At 43.8% G+C, this 14094-nt stretch overlaps 1 protein-coding gene across 1 annotated transcript; it reads left to right on the top strand.

Moving 5' to 3' along the window:
- Positions 1–7988: 7988 nt before the first annotated feature.
- LOC143523664 (uncharacterized) lies at positions 7989–12825 on the top strand. Its single transcript, XM_077018219.1, has 6 exons — positions 7989–8013; positions 8141–8317; positions 8800–9448; positions 10040–10230; positions 10316–10536; positions 12619–12825. The coding sequence occupies exons 1-6, from the start codon at positions 7989–7991 to the stop codon at positions 12823–12825; spliced, it is 1470 nt and encodes a 489-aa protein (XP_076874334.1).
- Positions 12826–14094: the final 1269 nt, after the last annotated feature.

Below are 14094 nucleotides of genomic sequence, written 5' to 3'. Positions count from 1 at the left end.
AAACAAGCAGAGATCCGCAACATCAATACTGTAGAGAATTACAGGGCCTTCTGACTGCGATTTCCTACCATTGCCCTAATATGTCAGGTTTTTCATCTTCTGTCACAAAACGAATGGCAAAAGTCTGTCGCATTATATAATATTTTGTTTATTTAGTATTTTGTTAGATGTAATATTGTAATTATCTATAGCTACTTTGTGTGTTTCTACATCAATATGTCAAATTATGATTTTTATAGTACCATTTTATAATACCATTATAAATCAATAGATAAAGGTTTAAAAACAGCATTTTTTAAATGTAGTAGATAGTGGAGGGGTTGTAGTGGTGTGGTGGTGCGTTCAGTCGTCTACACTGAAGGTGGAAAACCTAATCATACTTCTAATTGTGACGGGCAGGGTGAGCAACTTAAAAAGGAAGCGATCACTCCAAGTCTCAGGGAAATAGGATGGTTTAATAGAAAGTGTGCAAACCAAAAACCTGTGCATTGTTCCAAATGAAGGAAATAATAACCAGCAGTCAACTGGTACAAAGACAAGTCATATATAGACGAACAAAAGACCCTCAGGTGAGACGGATCACGGGTTCCGCCCACCTGAGGGACGATCATCACGTGACCAAAAACAGGACCGCTGCCGCTGTAACCGGGGGCGACCGGTAGGGGGCCCCCCCACAACGTGACACTAATGCACTTAGCTGTAAGAAACATTTACAGAGTATCTGTGCTGCACTGCATGAAGGTTCTCATGATGGCACAGATGTTCCATGTCTATTCCACTGACATTACTGTAGGCTTGATTTTATTTTCTGTAGCTTAGTTTGTACTTTTATATTAATTTGAGCACGCTTTGATGTATTTTGATTCATTTATTATTTCCTACATAAAAAAATTAAATCAAAGCACAACCAAAATACTATGCAAGATAGATAAGAATCGTTTTCATAGGATCTCGTGAGATTTCATGAGAACCTTCATGCAGTGCAACACAGATACTCTGTAAATGTTTCTTACAGCTAAGTGCATTAGTCATTAGCAGAAGTCTCCAGGGCAGACCATGTCCATTTAATCTCGCAAATGCAATTGTCAGCCACAAAATAAGGAAACCCAGAGACAATGAGAGATACTCTGAAACAGGAAGGTGACCCAAAAATATTACCGTCAGTGAGAATCTACAGAGACCAGCTGACTCATGAGTGTTTGAACACATCATAATTACAGATGACCATCAGCAGGATGTACCTGGGAGGACACGTGGAAATACTGGGCAAAACACAGAGTAGCAGAATCTGAACAAAGCTTCCCATGTCAGAGCATCTCACAGTCCCCAGGCTCTGATAACAGTGGTACCCAAGATCATGACCCGGTCAACAAAAACATTTGTTAGGGACAACTAGATTTATCCTGGTTAAGAAAGAATAGAATGCCTTTATTGTCACTATATGGATGTATAATGAGATTGAAAGCCACTCCTTTTTCAGTGCAAACATACATGGGATAGTGGATGATAAAAATAGAATTTAACATTATAAAAAAGGGATTTGACATAATAGAAATTACATTATATTTACGTCACAATTTAACACTGTACACTATATAAATAAATAAAATAAGTGATGTAGTGGAAAGGTGCAGCAGGAATTGCAGATTTGTGTCCAATTTACAATTACAATGTAGTTACAGATTATGATATATATATATGTGTACAGTTACAGTATATGAGATATATATGTGTACAGTTACAGTATATGAAATATATGTGTGTACAGTTACAGTTTATGATGTATGTGTACAGTTACAGTATATGAAATATATATGTATGTACAATTACAGTATATGAGATCAATCAATCAATCAATCAAATTTTATTTATATAGCGCTTTTTACAACAGTTGTTGTCACAAAGCAGCTTTACAAGTGCTGAGTCCTAGCCCCCAGTGAGCAAGCCAAAGGCGACAGTGGCAAGGAAAAACTCCCTAGTTTTTTGCACGAGGAAGAAACTTTGAGAGGAACCAAGACTCAGGGGGGGATCCCATCCTCCTCTGGCCGACACCGGTCACCAAGACAACAACAACAATTTATACAGAAAGAAGAGAAAGAAAAGGAAAAAGATCTAATAATGTCCATCATGGTGTAGGCATCCGGTTAGGCAGGAGGTGGCTGGCCCAGGATGGATCGCTGGTCTCCTCATCTCATTATTCCTCAAGCAGGCGGGCAGCCATGTGGAGAAATGAAACAGGGAAAATTAGCGCTGCATGGGGACATATACAGTACAGGTGAAATTATAAACATTTCTGGAGTGTGGCAGCAACTCCAGCATTAAGTTAAACTATTACAGCCTAGCTAAAAAAAGATATGTGTAGTTACTGTGAAGGAAATATTGATTATATTCATGTGTGATTCATGTTAATCATGTCCATGCAGACACTATAGCACGGTCTGTGTGAAAAGTACTGCTTAGTAGTTAACTGTAACCATATTGAAGATGTTTTTCTGTAAGACTGAAGTTTTCTGTGCAGCAGCAGAGTTAGTGATAATATTGCTTATCTGTTTCTAAGCACCCAAGGTTGAATCCTAGCGAAACTGATAACTGCTCCTGGGAAGCAGGCATCCTTAGTTTTTTCTACACACACACTTTAACTATAGGAATCTGGACTGAGAGAGACAGTTCAGAGTTACTGCATGAAGCGTAAGCTTCACATCATACTTTTATACTTTTATATTTTGTAACTCTCTTGCTATCAAATAAATACTGCTTAATATATTATAAGACCTCGAATTCTGTGCCATCAATTCCACCACATTACAGAATATGAGATATATATGTGTGTTTTATGGTGTTATATAACCAGTTGATAATGCACTCGCCCTGTATATATTGCACATATTTAAATTTTGCACTTATTTTGTGAGTGAGAAGTCCACACACAAATGTGGGGTGGATGTTGAATTTTGTAATCAGTGTGTATGTGAGCTTAATGTGGTAATGGATTTTGGAAAAAAAAAACTGTTCTTGAATCAGTTTGTCTGTGTTCTGATGCACCTGTAGCACTTCACTGAGTGCAACAAGTGAAACAGTTCGAAGGCCGGGTGGGTGCTGTCCTCGATTATGTTCTTTGCTCTGCTGAGGCAGCGCGATGTATAGATGTCCATCAGGGAGGGGAGAGGGCAGCCAATGATCTTCTGTGCTGTCTTGATTACTCTCTGCAATCTCTCTCTGTTGGCCATGGTGCAGCTGCCATACCATGCAGTATGTCAGCAGGCTCTCTATGGAGGCACGATAAAACAGTAGCAGCAAGTTGGAGTACAAGTTGTGTTTCCTAAAAACTCTCAGGAAGTATAGCCTCTGTTGAGCCTTTTGATGACCGCTGTGGTGTTCTCTGTCCAGTCGAGGTCAGCGAAGATAAGGACGCCAAGAAACCAGAAGGCGTGGACCCTTTCCACACGCTCGCCGTTGACGTGAAGGGGGGCTAGGTCGGTGCTGAGCTTCCTGAAGTCAACGATGATTTCCTTGGTTTTTTTGGTGTTCAGAGTCAGGTTATTCTCTATGCACCAGGCTGCTAACTCCAGGACCTCCTGTCTGTCAGCTGCTTCGTCTCCCTTAGTGATTAGTCCGACCACCGTGGTGTCATCAGCAAACTTGATGATGACGTTGTTGTTGTGGGTTGGACTGCAGTCGTGGGTGTAGAGGCAGTACAGCAGGGGGTTCAGCACACAGCCCTGTGGGGAACCAGTGCTTAACGTATGAGTAGAGGAGAGGTGGGGGCCAAGTCTCACAGACTGGGGGCAGTTCGTTAAAAAGTCCTTTATCCAGGCACATGTGAGAGAGGGGAGTCCAAGAGTGTCCAGTTTGGTGATGAGTTTGTCTGGGATTATGAATGAATGAATGTTCAATACCCAAGGCGCTTTACAATTTTAAAACAGGTACAAGTCTCAGACAACCAATCACACACACACACAACGGCAAGAAGCGGCAGCCAAATGCACACGGCGTACTCTCTACTGGGATCCACAGCCCCCTGGGGGACTGAATGGGGTGCAGAAAGGGGAGAGAGGACAGACCCTAGTGGCCGAGCACCATCCACCACTGGGCATACATTTATATTACATTTACATTTTATGGCATTTGGCAGAAGCCCTTATCCAGAGCGACTTACATTTTATCTCATTTTTATACAATTGAGCAATTGAGGGGGCCTTGCTCAGGGGCACCTCAGTCATGGCCTCAGGTCTGGGAATCGAACACACGACCCAGTCACACCAGTTCCCTAACCGCCAGGCCATGACTGGGGTGGGCATACAAGCACATACAAGCACACACACTCAGTCACTACTTTTTTTTATTTAACAGAGTTACACAGACACACACACACACTCAGGGAGAATTTGTCAGGCACTGCCAATTTACCTAACCTCTATGTTTTTGGACTGTGGGAGGAAACCGGAGATCCCGGAGGAAACCCACACAAACACAGGGAGAACATGGAAACTCCACTCAGATAGGGACTTGAACCCAAGACCCCAGTGCTGTCTTGTGACCGGAGGGTCATGGGTTCGATTCCCAGACCAAGGGCCATGACTGAGGTGCCCTTGAGCAAGGCACCTAACCCCAACTGCTCCCCAGGTGCCGGGCTAGGGCTGCCCACCGCTCTGGGCACATGTGATCCACAGCCCCCTAGTAATCACTAGTGTGTGTGTGTGTGTGTGTGTTCTTACTGCACAGATGGGTTAAAAGCAGAGGACAAATTTCGATTGTGGTGTAAAAATCATAATTGATAAAATATGGCACATTTACTTCAAGCTTTTCAAAAGTTTGTGCTGCTATGTCATAACATACACAGTATATTTTAACATAATTTAACATTGACAAGTGGGGGGAATAAATATTTTACATATTTGTTGTTAAAAGAGTGTGGGAACCAACAGGGGCGTAGCAGCAAATTCTGGGCCCTGTACACTCTCAATGTCAGTGGGCCCCTTTAAATGCCAGTAAATGAGATACATGAGCAAAATGGGCCCCTTTCCCTACTCCGGCCCAGGGTAGTCAGGGCCACTTTTGCCCCTCTCCCACGCCCGTGGGAAGCAAAATGTCTTCCACTGAGCAGAAGGGGAATTTTATAATTATCTTTCTCAGCCAACACTACAACAGCGTGACTAATGTAAAAGGAAAGTGAAACGGGAAACTTTCTCTCCGCGAGGGCATCTTGCCCAGCTCCCTCTCTCATGCCACGTCACATGATGGTGTCAGCCTATTGGATGACTATGCCATATAGCAGGGGTCTCCAACACGTCGCTCGCGAGCTACCAGTAGCTCGCCACCCCTTTCCGAGTAGCTCGCCAAAGGGCCAATGAATTACATATAAATTTGTAAACCTAATTGGTCCCATTGAGAAATCTACTTAAATTTATGTCCAATCAAAATTCACAGTTGTCCCTCCCCTTCTAACACTAAATGATTATTCGCCAATTATACAACAGTTAGTTCACAATCCGACTGGTTGAGAAGTGTTCTAACCCTGCAGATATGTGTGATAACAGCAAGGTATTCTCATTCTCTGTATCACTCGTTGTCAAGTAACGGCATGTACATATATTCACGATAACACACTCCCTCTCATGTTCTATTGCTCAATTAACTGTCAATCAAAAAGTTAGGCTGCCGTCAATATTGAATAAACCAGGGGTCACCCACGTCATGAGTCGCCCGCGGGCTTGTTTTAAAAATAGCTCACTATAGTGCCATGCACCAAAGCGCTGCATCGTTTATGTTTTTGCTACTATTATAGATTGTCCGCGGTTGCTAACGGTCTTCCTGCTTAGCAATCGACACTCGCACGCGCAACTTTCGTTCGCCACACCCCCCCCCCCCCCCCCCAACATCTGGTAGCCCTCCGCATTAACTGGTATCCAAGAAGTAGCTCCCAGTTCCAAAAAGGTTGGAGACCCCTGCCATATAGTAAGGGCGTACTCACACTAGGCTCTGTGATCCGGGCCCGGGCACGGTTCCCTGCCGAAGCACGGTTCGTTTGGCTAGTGTGAGCGCTCCAACTGTGCCCGGGCCCGGATCAGTTAACCGTGCTCGGGCCCGCTTGAAGAGGTGGGCCAGGGCACGATTCATCACGGTTCGCTTCTAGTGTGAGCGCTATCCGTGCCCGGGCCCGCTTGGTGCCTTGTCTTCATTTCACTGGAACTCAAACATGACATCAGTGATGCGACGCTCACGTTAAACAGTCATAGCGGCAAAGCGATTAGCAGACAATCGTTGTGTTAAATTATTGATAAATCTGTGCTTGCACCGTTTTTCTGCACTCCCAAAACGACTCCAAAAATACAATAAAAAGAGAATCGTGAACTCCATAATGTTGTGCGAGCGCGCTTTTTTCCCAAATAAAGTCACGTTGTGGTGAAGTAAGCGTGCTCGGGCCGGCTTGATGAAGGCAGTGGCTGTGTTCGAAATAGACTACTACATACTGGATACTGCATACTGGACTCAGTATATACTGGTTACTGCATACTGGTCTAATAGTAGACTATTTCGAACACAGCCAGTGTGAGTGCAGGCCAGAGGGGGAGTGGGGAGGGGGGATAACCGGGCCCCAGCACGGAACGAGCAAACCGTGCCTAGTGTGAGTACGCCCTTAGAGTGCAGCTGGATCTCACACTGACGCTGGCTGTGTTCGAAATAGTCTACTACATACTACTGGCATACTGATCGAGCCCCAAATCAGTATGTCGTATGCAGTATGTGACCAAAATGAAAATTTCCAGTACGCAAAACATACCCGGATGACTACTTCCGCAAAATATTCCAGTACGCGAACAGAGCTATCTTCGAGGTGTACTGCATCCCATCATGCAACACTACGTTCACGTGACCCCGTAGTGTGCTTTGCTTTTGTCGCATACTGGAAACTGTACTGGATACTACTACGAGGACCAGTATGCAGTATCCAGTATATACTGAGTCCAGTATGCAGTATCCAGTATGTAGTAGTCTATTTCGAACACAGCCGCTGTTTCTCACACAAGAGCATTCACACTCACAGAAGACGTCCTGATAAAGACCTTTCAATTAAACACCTGATAAAGCCAAACGTTTCCTATGATGGTAAAAAGGTTCAATCTTGTAAAGCAAAAAGGTAAGCAATCTCTTTTAGCGTAGACAGATTTAGGAAATATACTTTACTACACTCTGTTCTGTTCTATTCTTGCAATTACAACAAAAAGATTTTTTTATTGTCTTTATGTAATTTAATGGGTACTTAAATTCACAGCCTATGATGTTTGGCCAAATGCTTATTTTACAATTTCGAACACTGTGAAAAGTACGCCCTAGATATACATTGTGGGATTATGTGGGAGGACGTTTGATGAAAACAAAATGCGATTTCTCTTTGAAAATAGACAGGCTACTTGCTAATGTATGTTTTGTTAGTAGCCCATGTCAGTGCCCCCTACTGGAATAACGGAGGTTTGAACGTTTCCCATATGTCATGAAGGATATTCCACAAGATTATTTTAATTTAAAGCATTCAGGATTTACTTGCACTAGATTACTAGACATAGGCTAATGCACACATGACACATGCACTAGACATAACTGGACCGGTATCCTTGCTGCGAAGCAATGTAAAATACGATAAAAGACGTTTCTTCTCGAATTGCGTACCATGAAAAGGATTGCAACTCACCACTTTATTATACCACAGTTACTTCCGACCCTACAATGTGATTTGGCTGAGAGGCGATCTAGGAGTGCCAATATTACACGTTATAGCACAATATTACTCCCATGTATAGCACTCCCTCTCGTGTTGCGTAAGTATTCCGTCATGTAGCACTCATTAGACACCCTAATGTTATTTCATGCCGTCTCCAGTAGCCTACAGGTATAAATATCGAGTACATATTTAGACATTTTCATTTATCAATTTGATGCGCTGCCTTGAGTCATCACATTGACGTTCCCAATAACGTCACTTTGGCGAGATGTTTGATCAGAGTTCGTTTTACGGTACGCATCTGGTTTCGTTATTTTCTTTTGACTGAAACATAGACTAAAAACTGCAAATAAGGCAGCTAATACAGAAAGATAACCATGGTTGCGCGGTGGGACGTGGTGTGATTTTGTGACGTTGTAGATGAGCAAGAGTCGCCTGGAGCAGGCACGTCTGCGCCGGTGGTGGAACAAACTGAAAAGTCCAGTGATCCAGATAAGAAACGCAAAATGAAGATACAAATTCTGAGCAAAATAAAAACTAAATTCTTTCTGAAGCCTCAGAAGGATCCTGCTGATGGCATCCCTGACACTCAATCAGGTACAGCCTACTAAAATTTAAAAATCTTCCTCTATTCATCTCGAAGCCCAGACATTGTGGGTCTGTCCCAAAACCTGTTGAGGTGTTTAAGCAGCATCCTAACCGACATTTAGCGGTTAGCATTTATGCCTCAATGTGTGAATAGCCAGCTAATAAACGTCTTGGGGCAACAAGCAGCGATAAATAAAAGCGTGATAATATGTAAAGAGCAGAGAAAAAATGTTGTGCTGACACGCCGAGGGCGTCAACAAGGTGTGATGAAAGTGTCTGCGTTGTGGGGTTAATCATGCGTTAGGGTCTGAGGAACCATTCGATGCTGACTTAAAATTCGTTCAGTTTAAGGTATCACAGTAGGCAGCATATTTAATGTATCTTAACAATTGGGACAGCCTACGTGTCATGAGTGTACACACTGTGATGTAAAAGACAAGGTTTTTGGACAGACCCAATATCTACATAATTTAAGTGATGTGTATTTTCAGAGATCCCGGTGGTACTGGATTTCACCCAGAATCTACAACAGCATCATTTGGCAGAAGCTGACAGGCAACTTTTAGAACAAGAGGTAAACCTCTTCATCTCAGAATCAGACGAGCCATGTGCATACTCTGAGAATGATGAGGACAAGTTGCACACGAACTATGAGAGCCTTATGCTGCAACTGTGGTTAGCCATCGAGGACTCCTTCAACAAGGAGAACCAGGAGACATTGAGGAGTGCTATGACTGCCATTCTTCAAGAGGAGCAGCGAGACAGACACTGGATGGAGTTGGATGAAGAGCAACGTCCACGTTGGAGGCCCTTGAGGTGTCGACAGATCCATGACACACTGCTCAAGAAGGTGGTGGAACTACGGCTGCGACAGGCAGGAGAAGACGAGAGCGGGGCTAATGACCTGTCCACTTCCCTCAACACAGAGGTCTGCCGGATGGGCAAGCAAATTCAGAGAGACCTGCTGATAGTGGTTAAAGACATACAGGGATGCTACAGCCCAGAGTTTAATGTGTGCAACATGTATGCTGAGCTCTACCATCAGGCTTTCTCCACCAAACTCATGGAATTGACTCGTTCCAACATCAACTTGGAAGAATGTGCCTACATCTTAAGTTGGATTAATACATATTATTTAGGGTAGGTGAAAACTGATTGTGTTTTATCATCAATGTAACCCTTCATTATGTTCAATGAGATGTACTCTACCAGAGGTCAACACAATTTTGTGTGTTTGAACATTGCCTTTCAGCAATGTGATGCAACAGAAAGAGCTGGAATCACACAAACAGTGAATCACTGGGAGTTTTGTTACCAGAAGAACCTGTAGAAACTATAAACTGTAGAAACTTGATTTTATAATCTTGTTTATAGGCTGAGCTGAAGAAATGGCTATCCAACGCTCTAAAAAAAGAGGAAAAATTTTGGCAGGATAACCAAACACCTGAGCTCATTGACGGATACTTCATTTCCAATCTCGGCTTGGATGTTATACATGTATGAATAAACAGTGTTGACTCAATACATAATACAATTTCCGCTTTTTAAAAAAGGGGACCGGAGAGTGTGCCCCAATTATCGGGGTATCACACTTCTTAGCCTTCCTGGTAAGGTCTACTCTAGGGTACTGGAAAGGAGAGTTCGGCTGATAGTCGAACCTCGGATCCAAGAGGAACAATGCGGTTTTCGTCCTGGCCGTGGAACACTGGACCAGCTTTATACCCTTCATAGGGTGCTCGAGGGTTCATGGGAGTATGCCCAACCAGTCCACATGTGTTTTGTGGATCTGGAGAAGGCATTCGATCGTGTTCCTCGTGGTATTCTGTGGGGAGTGCTCCAGGAGTATGGAATCGGGGGTCCTCTACTAAGGGCTGTCCGGTCTCTGTATGATCGGAGCAGGAGTTTGGTTCGCATGGCCGGCAGTAAGTCAGACCTGTTTCCGGTGCATGTTGGACTCTGTCAGGGCTGCCCCTTGTCACCGGTCCTGTTCATAATTTTTATGGACAGGATCTCAAGGCGCAGCCAAGGGCCGGAGGGAGTCCTGTTTGGAGGCCACAGGATCCCTGCTATTTGCAGATGATGTTGTTCTGTTGGCAGCTTCGGGCCAGGACCTTCAGCACGCATTGGGGCGGTTTGCAGCCGAGTGTGAAGCAGCTGGGATGAGAATCAGCACCTCTAAGTCCGTGGCCATGGTTCTCGACCAGAAAAGGGTAGCTTGCTCCCTTCAGGTGGGTGGAGAAGTCCTGCCTCAAGTGGAGGAGTTTAAGTATCTCAGGATCTTGTTCACGAGTGAGGGAAGAATGGAGCGTGAGATCGACAGACGGATTGGTGCAGCTTCCGCAGTAATGGTCATGAGCTTTGGGTAATGACCGAAAGAACGAGATCGCGGAGACAAGCGGCCGAAATGAGTTTCCTCCGCAGAGTGGCTGGGCGCACCCTTAGAGATAGGGTGAGAAGCGCGGCCACTCGGGAGGAGCTCGGAGTAGAACCGCTGCTCCTCCACATCGAGAGGAGTCAGTTGAGGTGGCTTGGGCACCTGTTTCGGATGCCCCCTGGGCGCCTTCCTAGGGAGGTGTTCCAGGCATGTCCCCCGGGGAGGAGGGGACATTACAAAAAATATAGGTACACAGATTGACTGGTATCTTACAAGTTTGTAGTGGATTCAAAATGTATATATGTTTACTCTGCAGCACGATTCTGTGAATTTGCCATCGCACTACACGTACCGCCAACGCATTGTTTATTCTTTAGTGTAAGCATAAAAAACATATGAAACACATACAAAATCACATAACACGTATGCTTACTACAAATGGATTGTTTATTCTTCTTGAAGCTGTGATATACAGATGAACTGGCCAGGCTGAATTTCCTTGGAAATGGAGCGGTGGTCGGCGCTTGAAACTCATAAAATGGGCTAGTCAGTGTCTGGTTTGCCTTGTGAAAATCGCACAACACGTATGCCTACTACATGCACATTATTGTAGTTTATTCTTTAGTGCGATGAAGTAAGCATAAAATGCGAATGAAACATATAAAACTGGCTAGTCTGTGTCTGGTGTGCTTTGAGAAAATTGCACAGCACGTATGCCTAATACAAAAACAACGCGAGGATTTATTTCACTTAGAATGTTTAGCGCGATTCAAACCAAAGGATTCATTCCTATTCAGCATATGAATAATTATCTTCGCGCTATAAAGAAATATAGATTGTAACGTTTGAATTGCTTCTTGAAGCTGTGATATACAGATGAACTGCCCAGGCTGAATTTCCTTGGAAAGGAGAGCGGTGGTCGGCGCTTGACACTCATAAAATGGGCTAGTCATTGTCTGGTTTGCCTTGTGAAAATCGCACAACACGTATGCCTACAACGAGCACATTATTGTAGTTTATTCTTTAGTGCGATGAAGTAAGCATAAAATGCGAATGAAACATATAAAACTGGCTAGTCTGTGTCTGGTTTGCCTTGAGAAAATTGCACAGCACGTACGCCTAATACAAAAACAACGCGAGGATTTATTTCACTTAGAATGTTTAGCGCGATTCAAACCAAAGGATTCATTCATATTCAGCATATGAATAATTATCTTCGCGCTATAAAGAAAGATAGATTGTAACTTTTGAATTGCTTCTTGGAGCTGTGATATACAGATGCACTGGCCGGGCTGAATTTCCTTGCAAAGGAGAGCGGGGGTCGGCGCTTCAAACACGCACATATCTTTAGCAAGACAAAGGGCACTAATCTCTTCACAGCGGGGAAGTGGGCTACTCGGCGGCTGATTTTCCTTGCGACTTTTTTCGTAGCGTTGGCCTTCCCAGTGTTAAACTTTGTCTTTACTATATGTAGCCTCGAGTTTTATTAATGTACATTTGTTTTAACTGTTTCAGAAGCAGTTGGACTGATTAACGTCCCTATTCGTGACCATGGGCGCAGATGAAAATTCTGAAGTGAGGGGGACCAAACTGTACAATATATATGCTTGTAGATGCTAGATTTCGGATGGGGTCAATATAAATCTGGAGGGGACATGTCCCCCCGTCCCCAGTGCGCCCCTGTTCGTGACCACAATGTCATCTATTCTTGCTAAACTAGAGTCTTTGAAACCAGGCCGCAAAGCTGCATCACTCTCCGAGTCTAAGGTGGGGGAAAATGTTCAGCCCAAGGAAGCCGTTCGTGCCTCGCTGCTGTAAACCATGATGGACTCGCTAAAAGCGGACATTTGCCGGGAAATTGATTCACTGACTCAGTCTGTGCTCCAAAATTGCAGCCATACGGCGAGAATTCTCCAACTCCATCGGACCCCTACAGCAGAAGGTGGATTTGCACGGTGAGACAGTGCGGGAGTTGGAGCACGTGACCATGGACCACAGTGAGCAGGTAACGGAGCTGCAGACAGCGGTTAAGAAACTCACGGCTCAAACTAAATGCCTCAAACAGAAGTGTGAAGACCTTGAAGCGTGTTTGAGGAGGAATAACTTGCGGATTGTGGGCATCCCGGAGGGATCTGAGAGGTAACAAAGTTTGGACAGGTAACAAAGTTTGTTTCCCTGCTCCTCCGGGATCTGCTCAAGTTGGGGGAGAAGCCGCTGTTAGATCGGGCTCACAGAGCTCTTCGTGCAAGGCCAAATGAAGATGTGCCACAGCCTTTCATTGTCAGAGTGCACTTCTTCCAAATTAGAAACGAGATCCCACAACGAGCCGGGAAGCTTGCCCCCTTGGTGAATAATGGCAAAAGAGTCTTCATCTCTCCAGATTACACCTCTTCAGTCTCGAAGAGAAGATCCACCTTTAATGGCGTTAAGCGCCAGCTGTGTTCCTGTGCAAACATGAAATTCGGACTTCCAAACGAAGCCAACAACTTTGTTGACAAACATTGCAAAGGATCCACTTCTATCAGTGCTGAGGGGTGAGCTACCTTAGTGAGGCTGTAGGTGTAAACTAGTCAATGGTCTGGAGTTTTGTAGCTGAACAACTTGAATTTAACGTTTATTTTTTTAAGTTGTTGTTTGTTAGTTGTGAGGCTTGGTTGTTTAATCTTTATTGTTGACATTATTACTTAATACCATAATTCCTCTCACATGGCACTTCTGAATTAATAGGAAGCTGCTATGGAGCGTTTTGTATTCAGTTTGTTGGGATTTGCTTGCCATTGCATCTCAATTGGGGAGATGCTGGACTTGGGGGGGGGGTGTTTTTTTTTGTGGAATATTACGCCAGTTAATGTAAATTTAAGGCTCTGTGCGGGTCAGTATATGCACTTGTTATGTCTGTATTATTACATATTTCCTTTAGCTCTAGTTAGGGATTACTCTGAACAGAAGGTACCTCTTTATGCTGATGATTTACTGTTATATGTTTTTGATATTCCAACATCAATTCCTGTGGTTTTGGCTATTCTTGATTTGTTTTCTTATATATCAGGATACAAAAGCAAAAGACAAACATGCAAAGCAGTAACATCTCAGCATGCCACACCCTGCCTCGAAAAGATAGCAAAGCAAAGCCTACCATGGTGGTTTGATTCATGAATAGGAAACACAAACCTGAACTTCTACGACAGGCAAAGAAGCTGAAAGGGACTGGAGTCTATATCAATGAACATCTTACAAAAAAGAATGCAGACATAGCCAGACAAGCACGCATTCTCCGAAAACAACACAAAATACAATCAACCTGGACTAGGAACTGCAAAGTCATGATATGACTGGAATGGAACACCTGAAGAAGCAAAAGTAATTGATAAAAACCAGAAGATTTAAAACCATACAGATGATAAAATTTACA

Source organism: Brachyhypopomus gauderio, chromosome 9, assembly GCF_052324685.1.
Source record: "Brachyhypopomus gauderio isolate BG-103 chromosome 9, BGAUD_0.2, whole genome shotgun sequence".
Classification (NCBI taxonomy): domain Eukaryota; kingdom Metazoa; phylum Chordata; class Actinopteri; order Gymnotiformes; family Hypopomidae; genus Brachyhypopomus; species Brachyhypopomus gauderio.
Note: the sequence above shows the minus strand (reverse complement) of the source record. Positions and strands in the feature narration are given on the sequence as shown.